The sequence below is a fragment of the Streptopelia decaocto genome (assembly GCF_964273445.1).
Source record: "Streptopelia decaocto genome assembly, chromosome: 6".
In the NCBI taxonomy this organism is placed as follows: domain Eukaryota; kingdom Metazoa; phylum Chordata; class Aves; order Columbiformes; family Columbidae; genus Streptopelia; species Streptopelia decaocto.
Window position 1 is genome coordinate 30,161,162 of NC_138660.1, and position 14,189 is coordinate 30,175,350.

Consider the following 14,189-nt stretch of genomic DNA (forward strand, 5'->3'; position numbering starts at 1 on the left):
CCGGTCGGAGAGCCACGGCTCAGGGCCGAGCAGCCGCTCCGGGGGCCGGCCCGACCCCGCCCCGCCACCGGGAGGAGGGGCCGGGCGGGGCCGACAGGGGGCGCCGCAGCGGCGGGGGCGCGGCTCCATAAAAGGCCCCGCGCACGGTCGGACCCGCATCGCCGTGAGAGCCGGACCGGTACTGACCGCAGGTAACGGCGCCCGGGGCCCCGCGGCGGGGCGGGATGGGCCCGCAGTGTGCCGCCGTACACCGTGCTGCGGTGCGAGGACGCGCGCCCTTTGTCCTTCCCCTCCTGGGCGCGGCGTTCACCGCCTTGCAGAGGGGCCCTGAAAGGGCGAGTTTGCGTTCCAAGGGCTTTTTTGTGGCGGTTCGGGGTGCAGCCTGCCCGCCCGGCACCCCTTCCTGCCGCAGGTACCGCTGCAGGCGCTCCGGGTGCTGAGGGAGTGCGAGCACCCCAGGTTCGGCTTCCCGGGCCCGGGTTTTGTCCCCTCTTAGCACAGGTCCCCGTCGGTGGTGTCACCTCAGGCGGGTGCGGCGGCAGGATCTCGGTTAGCGACAGCCGTCTGCGCCCCTTTTCCTGGGAACAGATCTTCCATAAATCTGAATTAAGGAGCTGTCGCAATAGTTAATTATTGCCTGTAGGCCCCGAGTCCTTCCCGAGGACCAAGGAGTATTTGGAAATTCACAAAGTTTCTTTTAAGCTGCTTTGGCTGAGTGCCTGGATTGAGTGTATTTAAAGAAGGGTTGCTGTAGGAGAAAGGCCTTGCTGACTTTTGATAGTTCTGGAGTGTTTAAAAAAGCAAAGCCAGAAAGAGCTGAACTCCCGGGAAATGTGTGATCTGTAGAGGAGCTTCTTGTTATGTTGGCTGTGGTGTGTGGAAGATGGATGTTACTGCAGCATTGCCCTTGTTCATAGAGGAACTGGGGACATTGGTTTTGGGGAGAGAAGTCTGGAGGCCATGATCAGCTAAACATGTAGGATGCTGTCGGAGTTGTTTAAGAAGATGCTGTTTCCACATGTTGGTGGAGATGTATCACTGGAGATGCGTCTCATGTACCTTTGTGTTGCCATTGTGACAGCAGCACCATAGAGGTCTGAAGCCAGCTTTGCAAAACATAATCTGATTTGTCTTATTTAAGTAGGGACCAAGCCACAAAAAAAGTGGTGGTAGGTGGGTGCCTGTGCACGTTTTGGCTTAAATGAATCAGACCGTGTAAGTGTCAAAAGCAAAACGGAGTAGTAATCCCGTGCCCAGGCCATGGGAGTGTGATATAGTCATTATTTAGATAGCCACAATGGAAAATTGTGCCTACAACACTTGCATAAATAAACTGAGTTCAGAGAGAGAGTGTTGTCATGTGAAGTTAAAGATTCCCACGAGAGCTAGAGAGTCCTAATACATGCCAAGATATTATCTTTCATTGGGATAGGAGTGTCTCAGACTAGTTAATTTTTCAAGTGTATGTGCTCATAGTAAATAGAGTCTCGGTAACTCACAACCTCATTTTACTGCTTGCTTTTTCAAATTTTTGCTCTCTAAAAAGTTTGGAAAAGCTTAATGCAGTAGCTAGAACATATCTTAGAAAGTTTATTCTCTTCTCAGGCTAAAAATGTGTAATGGATTGTATTTTAGAAATACAGCACAAGTTAGTTTAATTTAAAAATAATAATTAAAAAAATTGAACTGGGGAGCAGTCTCCACACGTGCTTGTAATGTGGAGCTGCTGTGTGGCAAACCTCACACCTCTGGGTAACTTCACCTGGATGAACAGATGCTGTGTATAGCAGGACCCCTCATTCTGGATAAAGCCATTAATGGATTTGGTGTCTGTGAGACTGCAACCTCAGGCACGAGGGCTTGGTATCTCACTGTAGTATCCTAACAGCTACGAACAAGAACCGGGCTGTCTTGGGAGGAAGGACTTGCCAACTCATAGCTCTTGCATAATCCGAGCTGTGGCTGTTAGAAAGCAGGGTATGTGTTAGAGCAGTTCAGTGGCTTGTGGGGTTGTTTTTTTGCGGAGGAACAAAGTGCAAATAGAAGGGCAGAGTTCAGGTTTATTTTTTTGAGGCTTTGTGAACAAATGTCTTGGGGATCCTCTGTTCTGTACAGAACACAAATCTGTCCAGTATTTGTTTTAGCAGCAGAAATAAAGCTTGCCAGGAGAAAGTACGCTTGATGTGGCCATTGGATTTCCATACCTGTTTCCTTCCTTCCTGGGGAAGGAAGGTAATAAAGAAGCTGACAATGTATTAATCTTAATAGTGCCGGCAATATGAGCTGTCATTAAAGTAATGTCCATTAACCCCCATTTTTCAGGAGAAGCAGGCAACTGCACTAGAACTCATGAAATGCATTAAAAAATAAACAGCGCTCATCTGTGTTTGTGGAGTCTGGGGGAAGAGTGTGGTCATGTTTTTAAATTCCTTTGTACAACCATAATTAAAGCTCTTGCCCTTAGAACACATGCCCTTAAATCTCAGATGTTAACCTTTAATTTTATTCTCTGATAGATCTCTCTAGGACCTGGGTTTTAAGAAAAATACCGGTTAGCATGAAACTAGGGATAAATGTTATTTTCAAGATTTTAGGAGAGATCCTGTATACTACATTAGTATTTCTTTCCTAGTTCTGTTGTAAAAATGCAGGCTACATATATTGGTGATGTGTGTTGGCAGTTTTTAACTCAGATTGTTTTTTTTTGGTCTGTTGCAGCTCAAGATGTCTAAAAAAATCCATGGAGGCTCCGTTGTGGAGATGCAAGGAGATGAAATGACTCGGGTCATCTGGGAGCTAATTAAAGAAAAGCTGATTTTTCCTTATGTAGATCTGGATTTGCACAGGTAATGGCTTTTTATGACACACAGCCACTTTGTACTGCAATTTGAATGTGTCATTAGGCATTGAACATGTTTTGCTTAAGCACTGAGAGCCTTATAGCTCCTCCTGCACTAGTGCAGAGAGGCTAACTAGCCCTTTTTAGGCTGGTAAAGTTGCCAGCAGATTTCCCTGCTTAACTCACCTAAGGGCCAACCTCACTAAGCACTCTGGAAAGCATAAACTCATGGTATTTTGTCAAAATCTGTTGGCATCCCCTTTGGGGTTCCTCACAGCAGTAAGCAGTGAATGCTTAATAGCAAGCTAGCTTTTTTCTGTACTGTGCCTCTAAGAAGGCCTCTCACAGACATGGTCAGCATTTTTGTCTCCAACACCTTGGCTTTCCAGCACTTGGAAAGCCTGGCTTTCTGTAGCCTAAACAATTAGAAATGGGGGTGTTTCAGCCACTCCCTGACTTGAATCCTAGCATCTGTGGACTCTGAGCAGGTTTATGGCTTCTTGCCATCTGTGTTTGAAGGTCTGCCCAGAGGGCAAAAGGGTGGTTGTAGGGCACAGACTCTGTCCTGATGTCTAAACCTAAACTCTGCTGGCAGCGTGAGCTAACTATTGCAATTATTCCCCAAGCTTAAGCTGTGCTTCTACATGCCATTCTGGAAAAAAACAAATACTAGCAGCTGGTATGGCAAAAGGGACATGCTATCTACAGCATCTGGTCAAGCAGAACAAATAACCTTTCCTTTTCTAGCCATTAAGCTAGAATTATTAGAGAAGCATCCAGCTGCATTGGTCCTAGCTGTGTGGGCAGAGGCCTTCAGTGGTATCTGCCATTATTAAACCCACAGTCTGACCTCTTCCCCTGACATTTGTATGCCACCTACATCAGGCTTTCTGCTTGCTGGTGTTGAGAATGAAGCAAACAGGAACCCAGCAGCATAATACATGCCCACAGTCTGGAGAAAACACCCCTTTTCAAAGAGGGATGGGAGGAGGGAAAGCAGACCCCTGGCTGGGGCAGCACAATGGCCAGATTCATGTCCAGCTGGCTGTGCTTCAGGGCTGTCCCCTGCGGGGCACCCGTTGTTCTCCAAAAGCTGTTAAAACAGAGTGTGGGAAATGGGCTTCCTCTGACTGTTTGAGGGGAAGAATATTGGCAGTTTTGCTGCCAGAGCAGGATTGTGGGTCCATTGTCAAAGCAGTTTTTATTTGAAGCCTAGTGTATGCTCAGTATATGAAGGAAGCCAGAACCCTCAGCACAAGAGGTTTGAAATAAAAGCCTGTACTCTTCAGGGGATTGTGCTGGTCTATACCATTAGAATCCCAGACTGAAAGCTTCCACTGCCAGGAAGCTCAGAAGGGAAGGCAGAGGAGATACTGGCTATGTCCCATGCTGGCAGAAAGCCTCAGCCATAAACTGAAACTGTCCTTTCTCCAACCTCCTACCAGCAGCAGAAGTACCAGTATAGGAGCTTATGTTTTCTTCCACTCCAGCAGGAAAGATGACTTCAGTTATGACAGAGTGCTAGAACTACACTCACAGGTCCATATGGGGTCTGGTTTCTTTCCTGGTGGACATGAACAAAAGTCCTGTGTGGTTCTGACCATCTTTGTGTTTGTTACAGCTATGACCTGGGCATTGAGCATCGTGATGCTACAAATGATAAAGTAACCGTGGAAGCTGCTGAAGCCATAAAGAAATACAACGTTGGTATAAAGTGTGCAACCATAACTCCTGATGAGAAGAGAGTGGAGGAGTTCAAGCTGAAGCAGATGTGGAAGTCTCCCAATGGGACAATTCGAAACATCCTCGGTGGCACTGTCTTCAGGGAAGCTATTATCTGCAAGAACATTCCCCGGCTGGTGTCTGGATGGGTGAAACCCATTGTCATTGGCCGTCACGCTTATGGGGATCAAGTGAGTCACTTCAGTGCTTACCCCTCTTTTATCTGAACAGGTTTAGTCCTGACTGATATAGACCTGCAGGGACTTAGACATGCCTGTGCTGCTGCCTTATCCCTTGCCCCCCACCTGGGAGTGGGTACTTGCTAGAGCTTTGTTTGTACAGCACCTGGTGAAGTGTGGGAGAGGCTGGTTCATGCCTCTTCCTTAGACAGTGTAGCTGTATAAACAGCATTCAGGGGTCTGTGCTTGGATGAAACAGGGCTATACTTAAAGGGTATAACTCCTAAGTTATTTTTCTTTACACCTGCAGAGCTCCCTACATAGCAGTAAAGCAGCCAAACATGACAAAAAGTCTTCTAGAAGAGCCAAGTGCTTGAATAGATGGGTAAACTCACAAACTGAGGGCAAGTCAGAAGATTAGCTGGGGTGTGAAAGGAAAATAATAAATTTCCAAGAGGAAAATAATTTCAGAGCCCTGACACTAGAGAAGAATGGGGTTCAACATCCTTAACAGTACTGAATAATTGAGAAGGTCAAAATAATAATGGGAAACAATGGATTAAAGGAGAGGATTGAAAGCCTGCCAAAGTATGAGATTAAAGTGAAAGGAATAATACAAGAACATATAAAGGACACATGAGCAAGATACTTGTGTAACTTCAGAACAGCTCAGGGAACCAATTTGCTCAATAGGAGGGAAACTATATGAAAAAGGATGATGAGCTTCAAGGAAGTGTAACCTTAAATAGTACTGTTTGGGACAGTTGGGAAGATGAGACACTATTTAAAAACCCGAAGTACATCTTGGCTCTTTTGAGTCTGTGTAACTCAGAGGAGCAAAATGTGTACCCATTTACTGAATTCAAAGAAGTCTTGCTACAGAACTGTCTTTCAAATGTCATATGATGGTTGGAAATAATGGCTTCTGTTAAGGTGCTGTATGGTTCTCCCTTATTTATGAGATCAGTAGTTGTCACATGAATGGCTTTATTTGACCACACAATCCTCTGGATACCTTGCACTTTAAAACTTCACTGCATCTGCAAAGATACATGCTCTGCCAATTGGTGGGGCCCAAGAACCTGTAAGCTTTTTCCCTTAAAGAGAAAGATCTCTTCTGAAGCAGGCAGACTCTTGACTACTTGTTTTTCTAATCTCTAGTAAAATAATTCAGTTACCTCATGGCTGAGTGAACAGAGCCTGTTCAGTGTGGGTTTTTTTGTACAATTGTTTATGCTTTTCTGTACCCTGTCCTCTCAAATGCAGGTTGTCTTTTATGGTTCTGTCCTCCTGATAGATAAAATCATCATGGCAATTTTTTTAACAGTATAGAGCAACTGATTTTGTGGTACCTGGGCCTGGAAAAGTGGAGATGACGTACACTCCAGAGGATGGAGGCAAACCAGTCACATATCTGGTCCATAATTTTGAAAGTAGGTATTATCTCTTAATCGTGATTAAAACTGACATTTTTGGTTTAATTCAACCTTGAAATTGTATCTGTTTGATGGTAAAATATGACTGAGGTGGAGAAGGTCTGGGCCTTCTTCATTTATCTGGAAGTATGGAAAGTTACTTAAAATCTTCCTGACATTGAAGAGACATATCAAACACAATCATACTAGGCTGGTCACCTGTCATGCTCTGTGTATGATGAGACACGTATGTTTTACACTCTGATCAGAGGGAAGCTTGCTGTCTAAACAGGGCTTCACTTAAGGGAGGATATATTTGGGGGCAGTTTGGGTATAATTATTTCTACTTTTAGTTTGTCTTGTTGGGTTCTATATACCTTTGCAGTTTGTACTAATCTTTATTAGGCAGTCTTTTTTTTCGATATAAATGAGAACTAATACTTACTCTGCAAGGTGGAAAGGAGATTTGACAAGGATGCTCCTAACTGTGTAGGCTCTAAATATTTTAACAGATGCAGTTCCAAAGGCATTGGCGTCCCTTCTAGCAATATTGCTGTGCTGGTGTAGACATTGCTTGGCTCAGGAGGAGTCCTGACATTGCTGAGCTGTGTTGCATGAAAACAATTACACACCTGTTGCTGGAACCCAGGGTGTTTCTCTAGGGGCAAAATTCAGGAAAACTCACACAAGTCATCTCTCTTGCCTATTAGTGATCAAAGGGTTCAGGATTTGAAGCCTTCTGGTGACCTGTGTGAGTGCAATGTTTTGATTCTAGCTACAAAGACCTAAGAGATCCATGTAAACCACAGAATCCTGGTTTGTACGCAGTCAGCTTGGCAAGCAGGTACCAAGTCTGCCACATGACCCTCTTTTGTAATGCTTGATTTCTCTGGCATTCTTGCTCACAGGAACCTAAATCTCTGCCTCCTGTTGCACACTCTTTCATCTGGAGTTCACCTGCTTCACTGCCAGTCCTAATCTGATTTGATAGGCGACTGGTGAGCCTGCGCTAGAGACACGTGGCGGTTCCAGCTGCCAGTCTGATTCACTGCTCTGCGTTGTGTCTGTGAGCAGAGAGCGAGGAAGTGCGAGGATGGCAAATTGCTGCTGTAATACTGCTGTAACTCTCCTAGCACAGATAACTGTTGTGCCAGCATATCTCCTTGCTGCAGAAGGGAAACTTGTCCTATTGCTATACTAATATGGTCAACCTCGACACTGAATCAAGATATGTCAATAGGCAGTAGGATTTTATGATTGCAACAATGTTTTGGGTTTTTTTGTTTTATTTTTTTTATTTATATGCAAGTATTTGAAAACTTCATAGCTGTCACCATGGCTCCAAAGGGCACACGGAGTCTTTGTAGCTGATCAGACTCTGTTCTGTCCTTGACTCACTAAGGGAGGCAGGAGGACAATGTGTATTTTTGCTGGTAACAGCAGGAATTTCATTCCCTGCCAGTATCAACTTTAAATGACGTTGCTGTTTTGGCAAGCAGATAAACCACCTCTGGCCTCTTGTCTTTATTCTGCATATGTGTCCATATAGTAACAACCATCTGGAGTTAGAGGCAAATGGATATAAGTAAAGGATATTTTCAAAAATATAAAATTAAAATAATCTGAGTTCTTTCCAGAACAAAGATCCCTAATAAATGCATTGTACAACAGACTTGAGAGGTGCTGGTAGTGAGGTGCTTAAAATTAAGTACATGGTATCTACTTTTCACTAGAAACACAAAGACCTGTGCTCTGAAGATGATTGGGCTTTTTCATGAAGCCCTAGACCCTACTTTCACCCTCTCCCGTGGTCTGAATGCTGCTCTCCCAAGGTGAGCTGGGCTGGAGGTTCAAGGCACTTCCATTCAGGCTGCTAACACACCTGGATTACACAGTCTAAGTCATGTGAACAGTGACAAGAGCTGTCTGAGGACTTTCCCTTTCACCCAGATGCCTGGCATGTTCTTCCCACAGCTTGCTGGAAGTGAGCCTGAGCAGGTGGAACCAAGCTGCAGGGAGGCCAAACACATGTACTGAAAAGATGCAGGAATGCATGTGGGGACTTGTTTACCTGAGCTAGGCAAAGCAGCCTCTGACTGCTGGAGCTGGTTCTGCAATGCAGCCGAAGCCCGAAGGTACAAGGCACTTAAGATGGGAGCAAGCCAATTTCTAGCTTTGACCGAGACTCTTGCTCCAAACTGCTGCCTGCTGCTTTGTTAATCAATACTTTGTATTATTTATCTGGGTAGTAGGAGTCCAGGCACACTCACTCCTCTCACAGTTTTGCTGCTTAGGCTGGATTAGGAAGAAACTTCTTAGGAGTATTAGATCACGCTATTAAGATGTACCTAGCTGTAAAACAAACACACCTTCCTATCCATGTGCCACAGGACTGTTGGAGCTTTGAGCTGGTAGTGCAGAGTGAATATTCTGCAAGAACCAGCCTTAAAGTGACAACTGTGTCAAGACACCTGGGGATAACAACAGGGTGCCTGCCAGCGTATGCTATGGGGAGACTGGCAAATCCTTAAGCAAAACTAAATCTAGTTGATTCCTACCTGTTCTTCCTCCACTAACAGGCTGTGGTGGTGTAGCCATGGGAATGTACAACCTTGACCAGTCTATCAAGGATTTTGCCCATAGTTCCTTCCAAATGGCACTGTCTAAAGGCTGGCCCCTCTACATGAGCACCAAGAACACCATCCTGAAGAGATACGATGGCCGCTTTAAAGACATCTTCCAAGACATCTATGACAGGTAATTAGAATAGTTGTGTACTTCCTACCACAGTGCGTAAGTCTGCAGCAGGAACTCCCTCTCCAGCCTTGTGAGCTGCTACAGTTCATTCAGCATTTTCAGACACTCAGCAGTACTTTGTGGGGGCTGTGCTCCTTCCCTATCGCAGTTTCCCGTGTTGTGCAGGACTCCGTGCTTAAAGCTCTAAATGTGGCTCTGGTTCTCATCTCTCCTAACAGAGAGTCACAGATTCTCTATGGGCTCCTCTGTGACTTTGAAGCAGACTTGCAATAGCCTAGCAAAGCAAGTGAGGCAAAAAAAGAAAGTAAAAGGCTTGCAAAATTATTTAAAGTTTGTTTATTTTGGGGGGGGTTTTGGTTGTTTTTTTTACTCGTATGTCTATGCACCTCACTGGCACAATTACTCAATTGCTTACATAAATTGTGCAATCCATGTATTTATCTATATGTCAATCTGTTATTGTTCATTTGTTTGTTTTCTTCCAGAGAATACAAATCCCAGTTTGAAGCCAAAAAGATCTGGTATGAGCACAGGCTTATTGATGACATGGTTGCTCAGGCCTTGAAATCTGAAGGAGGCTTTGTCTGGGCCTGCAAGAACTATGATGGAGATGTGCAGTCTGACTCCGTTGCGCAAGGTATGAGATGTTCCCTGTGCTACACTGAAGCAGGCTCAGCAGTCTCTTGTGATCTTGTGTCATATCTTCTGTAATTGCCAAGGAGGTGGCCTTGGGTCTCAGAACTTACTACACATTTCAAACCTGTGGCCAGTCATGGAGATATCAGGCAGGCAAAGAATTTCTAATTTCACTTTTACAAGAAAATCCATTGAATGCAGACTGTGTAGTTGCATTTCTTTATGAGATGGCAGTTCCTACCACTATAACAACTGATAGGTTTTCTACTCTAATGCAAGGTATCGAGACAGCTAAAATTCTGTCACTAAGAGCTTCAGTTAAGCTTGACTGGTGCTGAGCAAACTGGCAGATGCTCTACAGATAAGAAAACCTTCATGACCTAAAGCTACCTGTCAGGTATAAAGAGAGAGATTGATATGTTTGACTTTACAGACTTGTAGTGCTTGATCAAAATCCTATATAACCGGGCTGCCTGGTGCCAAAACAAATACAGATGCAGAACCCCACAGCGGCTTTATGTAATATGCTCTTTCTAAAGTCGTGCCAGTAAACTGCCTCCCACAGGATCAGCATTGTGTGTTGGAGCACTGAATAAATAAGCTTTCAAAGACACAGATCTCCAAAACCTCCAGGGTTAGAAGTGATGTGAATGTCCAGTTTTGCCAGCTTATGGTTCCTTTTACCAGAGCATTTGATATGAAGTAGGTTTATTTCTTTTCACCCTGTGGGGAAAACAGTGATTGTCAACCCAACTCTTCCTATTTAGGATTCTTTGTTCTCATACTGCACCTTTGCAGTAAAAATCTGTCCAGCAAGTTAGGTGAGAATACTGATTTTCTTGAAATGGTGCAGAATGTCTGCATATCTATATTTCATGGTTCAGCAGCACTTTCTGTTCAGACAAGCTGTTATTTTGATGTGTGAGGACTAGGCAGTTAATTGCAGCAGCGGCGCTGCTCTTCAGGAACACTCGCATCAAGGCTGGGAGGATGTAGGGGGGATTGTAGCATGGGGGGATTAAGAGGAATTTAAGGGAGCTGTCTGAAGGAGACACTGAACTTGTTATACTGTGTATTCTGTAGGTTATGGCTCTCTGGGGATGATGACCAGCGTGCTGATCTGCCCTGATGGCAAGACTGTTGAAGCAGAAGCGGCTCACGGCACAGTTACTCGTCACTACCGCATGCACCAGAAGGGCCAAGAAACTTCCACTAACCCCATTGGTGAGATGCTTTTCACTGCTCTTGAGTGATCTCTACACATGAAAGAACAGGATTGGAGTAAGAACATCTGCATCCTTTCTGCAGAGAATTGTACCACTGAGTGGTGGAACTGGTAGTTCATAATGCGTTTTTCTTCCATGGAGACAGCTGCAGCCTGGGGCAAAACCAGGCTGGAATGGAGTGTGAGCTAGACCTAAGCTAGCCTTTGAGACATGCGCTCATTCTTCAGCAAACAATAGCTTATAGCCACAGTGGCCTCAAGGTTTAGGTTGGTTATTTATTTTACTCGTCTTCCTGATGCTTCAAGACCCAGCCACTCTCCAAACAATGTATGTACTTAAAGTGTAAGTGCATCTAGAATGGGATGTGAGGGAAAGAATCCTCTACAACTGCATAGGGACTAGAGCGTCCTGTGTAATACAGGAAGAAGACTGCACCCTTTTATCATAAGAACAACTTTCTGTGTAACAAGGTCCTACCACCAGTCATCGTTTCTGACTTGGACACGAACAAAATAAGATAAAATGGCACACACATAGAGATTACTAGAGGCAGTGAGTAGTTTCTAGTGTTTGCTTTTCTTTAGAGCTGTGCAAAATGCAAAGAATGCCTAGATGAATACAAGTGTTCTTTCCCATACTGTATTTTTTATTTTTTCTGTTTTCTGTTTTATTAATATTTAATATTAATATTAAAAAAAAAACGTTCCACATGACAGTTTAGAACAACGTCTAGGGAGTTCTAGAAGGAGTAATCTTGTGTTCTCTCTCAGCTTCCATCTTTGCATGGACAAGAGGACTAGCCCACAGAGCTAAGCTGGACAACAACACTAGCCTTAAGAACTTTGCAGCTGCCTTGGAAGAAGTCTGCATTGAGACCATTGAATCTGGCTTCATGACAAAGGACCTTGCTGCCTGTATCAAAGGTCTACCTAAGTAAGTGTATGAAGTATCAGCTGTGCTTGGAGGTGTTTCTGAATGGCATTTGCTGGAAAGTTACTTTAGTATGGTGAAGAATTGCTGGAGTCTGGTCACAGAACGGGGCTTATCTGTACCCATTGCTGTACAGAGACTCCCTGCCCCAAGTAGCTTAGTGTAGGTTGCTCTGTTCCTTCTATTGTACCAAATACATGGGGAAAAATAAAGAAGGAACTGCAACAATGTCTCTTATGACAGGCTGGCTACAGTGGCCAGATCCTGCCCTATTTATTAGAATGGAGACATACTTCACTACAAACTACCACCTGGCTAGCTCTTCTCTGGAGCCTTTTGGCAAAAAATCATCAGCTTGAAGACTAGGAGAGAACTCTCTTGGTTTTAGAGGCCAGACTTAGAGTTCTTTGAACAGTCTTCACCTGCTTCGAGCATTTGAGTGGCTTTACAACTAATGCCTGTCTTGTTTTGTTTCCCCCCCTCAGTGTCACACGCTCTGACTACCTGAACACCTTTGAGTTCATGGACAAGCTTGCTGAAAACCTGAAGGGGAGGCTGGCTTCTCTGCCCAAACTTTAAGGCATGGGTTCTACTCAAGTTCCACTAAGAAAGTGTCTCCCACTTACACCAGAGTGTAAGTGGCACTGTATCACACTCTGTGTAACATTTCAAATACTAGACAAAAAAATGAACGTGTACACTTTTTTTTAAACGTTTAAAAGACCATGTTTTCTTAAACCCCTTGAGCTGCTGGGCTAGGCCTTATTTTTGCTAAGCAGTTGAATGTGATAGTATTCAAGCTAAATGTGGGTCTGGATTCCTAACATAATTCACAGCAGACCTGAGATTTCTCTCTATGACTTTGTGATCTGTGTTTCTTTTCCCTCTTCCTGTCAGACTGAAAGCCCGTCTGTATCACAGCCCTGGTCAAACCAGTGGTGACTTACTGTCTGACAGACCTTTAGAAATCAGAACCGTCCTTATCTCCTGTACTATCCACTGAATGTAAGTGAGCTCATAGGGCTGTCCCAGCTCTACTACAGCCCATCTCTTACTTCATCTTCTAGTGCCAGCTAGAGCACAGAACCATAGAATCATTTTGGTTCAAGGAAACCCTCAAGATCAAGTCCAACTGTTAACGTGACACAGGCACTAAACTGTGTCCCTGAGAACCTCATCTACACATCTTTTAAGCACCTCCAGGGATGGTGACCCCATCACTTCCCTGAGCAGCTTGTTCCAATACCTGACAACCTTCCCATGAAGAAATTTTTCCTAATATCCAATCTAAACCTCCCTGGTGCAACTTGAGGCCATTTCCTCTTGTCCTATCACTTGCTATGTGGGAGAAGAGACCAACAACCTCCATGCTACAACCTCCTTTCAGGTAGTTGTAGAGAGTGATAGTCTCCCCTCAGCCTCCTGTTCTCCAGAGTGAACAACCCCAGTTCCCTCAACCACTCCTTGTAAGACTTGTTCTCTAGAGCCTTCACCAGCTTCATTGCCCTTCTCTGAACTCTCTCTAGTACCTCAATGTCTGTCTTTAGTGAGGGACCCAAAGCATTGTGTCTTGATACTAAGGGATTTGGTCCTATTACTACAGTCAGGACTGTAGCACTTGAGAAGAAGCACTTAGTAAATGCTGGAAACAAGCCCTATAGGCTCAGAGCCTAATAAAGCCATGATGCAGTGCCTAGATGCAGGCCCTGCATTTAGTTATACTCCTTCTGACTGGATGTGAAGCATAGGAACTGTTACCTCTTCCCCCACCCCACAATTCATAAAAGTGCAAAACTTTCCTCCAGTTGCTAGGTTCTTACTTACCTTTCCTGTTGTGATAAAGCAAGTCAAGTTATGTCTGTGAAATTATGACTGAGATTATTCCATCCATGGTTTTGTGTTTGGGGTTTTTAAAGCATATTTTAGTTCAGACTAAAATAAAAGCCAACTAACATTATTTGTCTCTCCTTCTTTTGTGTGAATAGCAGATATGGGGAAATTCTGTCTCAGACTCCAGTACCTTTTAGCACAGTCCAGTACAAGCTGGGACAGACTGTTGGAATGTGATAGGAACACAAAATAATCTCTCCCTTCTTAGAGCAGATTTTTTATTTGTTCTGGCTCATGGCAAGACGTGATCTGTAGTGTGGTGGTAAGCATCAGGTAATGCATAAGATCTAAACTTAAAGGTACCACTAAAAAGGAAATTTTGGGTTGGGACTACTTTAAACTCAAACTGGTGTATCACCACTCAAAGATCAGAAACTGGTTATACCAGACCAACGCTCACCCTGCAGCTGACTAACTGCAAGTGTTGGTTAGGATAGAAATGCAATGTTTTTAAATGTTTAAAAGACCATGCTAGTTTTGAGATGAGCATATGTTTGAAACACAGCTCTACAACTGCTGGTGGCTGTCACTGTGTGTTCAATATGATTGAACACAGTCTGCTATTCTGTTATTAGCTCAAGCATGGAAGAAGTGC

General features: G+C 44.3%; 1 protein-coding gene across 1 annotated transcript; it reads left to right on the forward strand.

Moving 5' to 3' along the window:
- Nucleotides 1-57: 57 nt before the first annotated feature.
- On the forward strand, nt 58-13,661 carry IDH1 (isocitrate dehydrogenase (NADP(+)) 1). Its single transcript, XM_082055650.1, has 9 exons — nt 58-191; nt 2,719-2,846; nt 4,461-4,752; nt 6,068-6,173; nt 8,735-8,912; nt 9,398-9,549; nt 10,632-10,772; nt 11,545-11,707; nt 12,190-13,661. Exons 2-9 carry the CDS (start codon nt 2,725-2,727, stop codon nt 12,281-12,283), a joined length of 1,248 nt encoding a protein of 415 aa, XP_081911776.1. The 5' UTR covers nt 58-191; nt 2,719-2,724; the 3' UTR covers nt 12,284-13,661.
- Nucleotides 13,662-14,189: the final 528 nt, after the last annotated feature.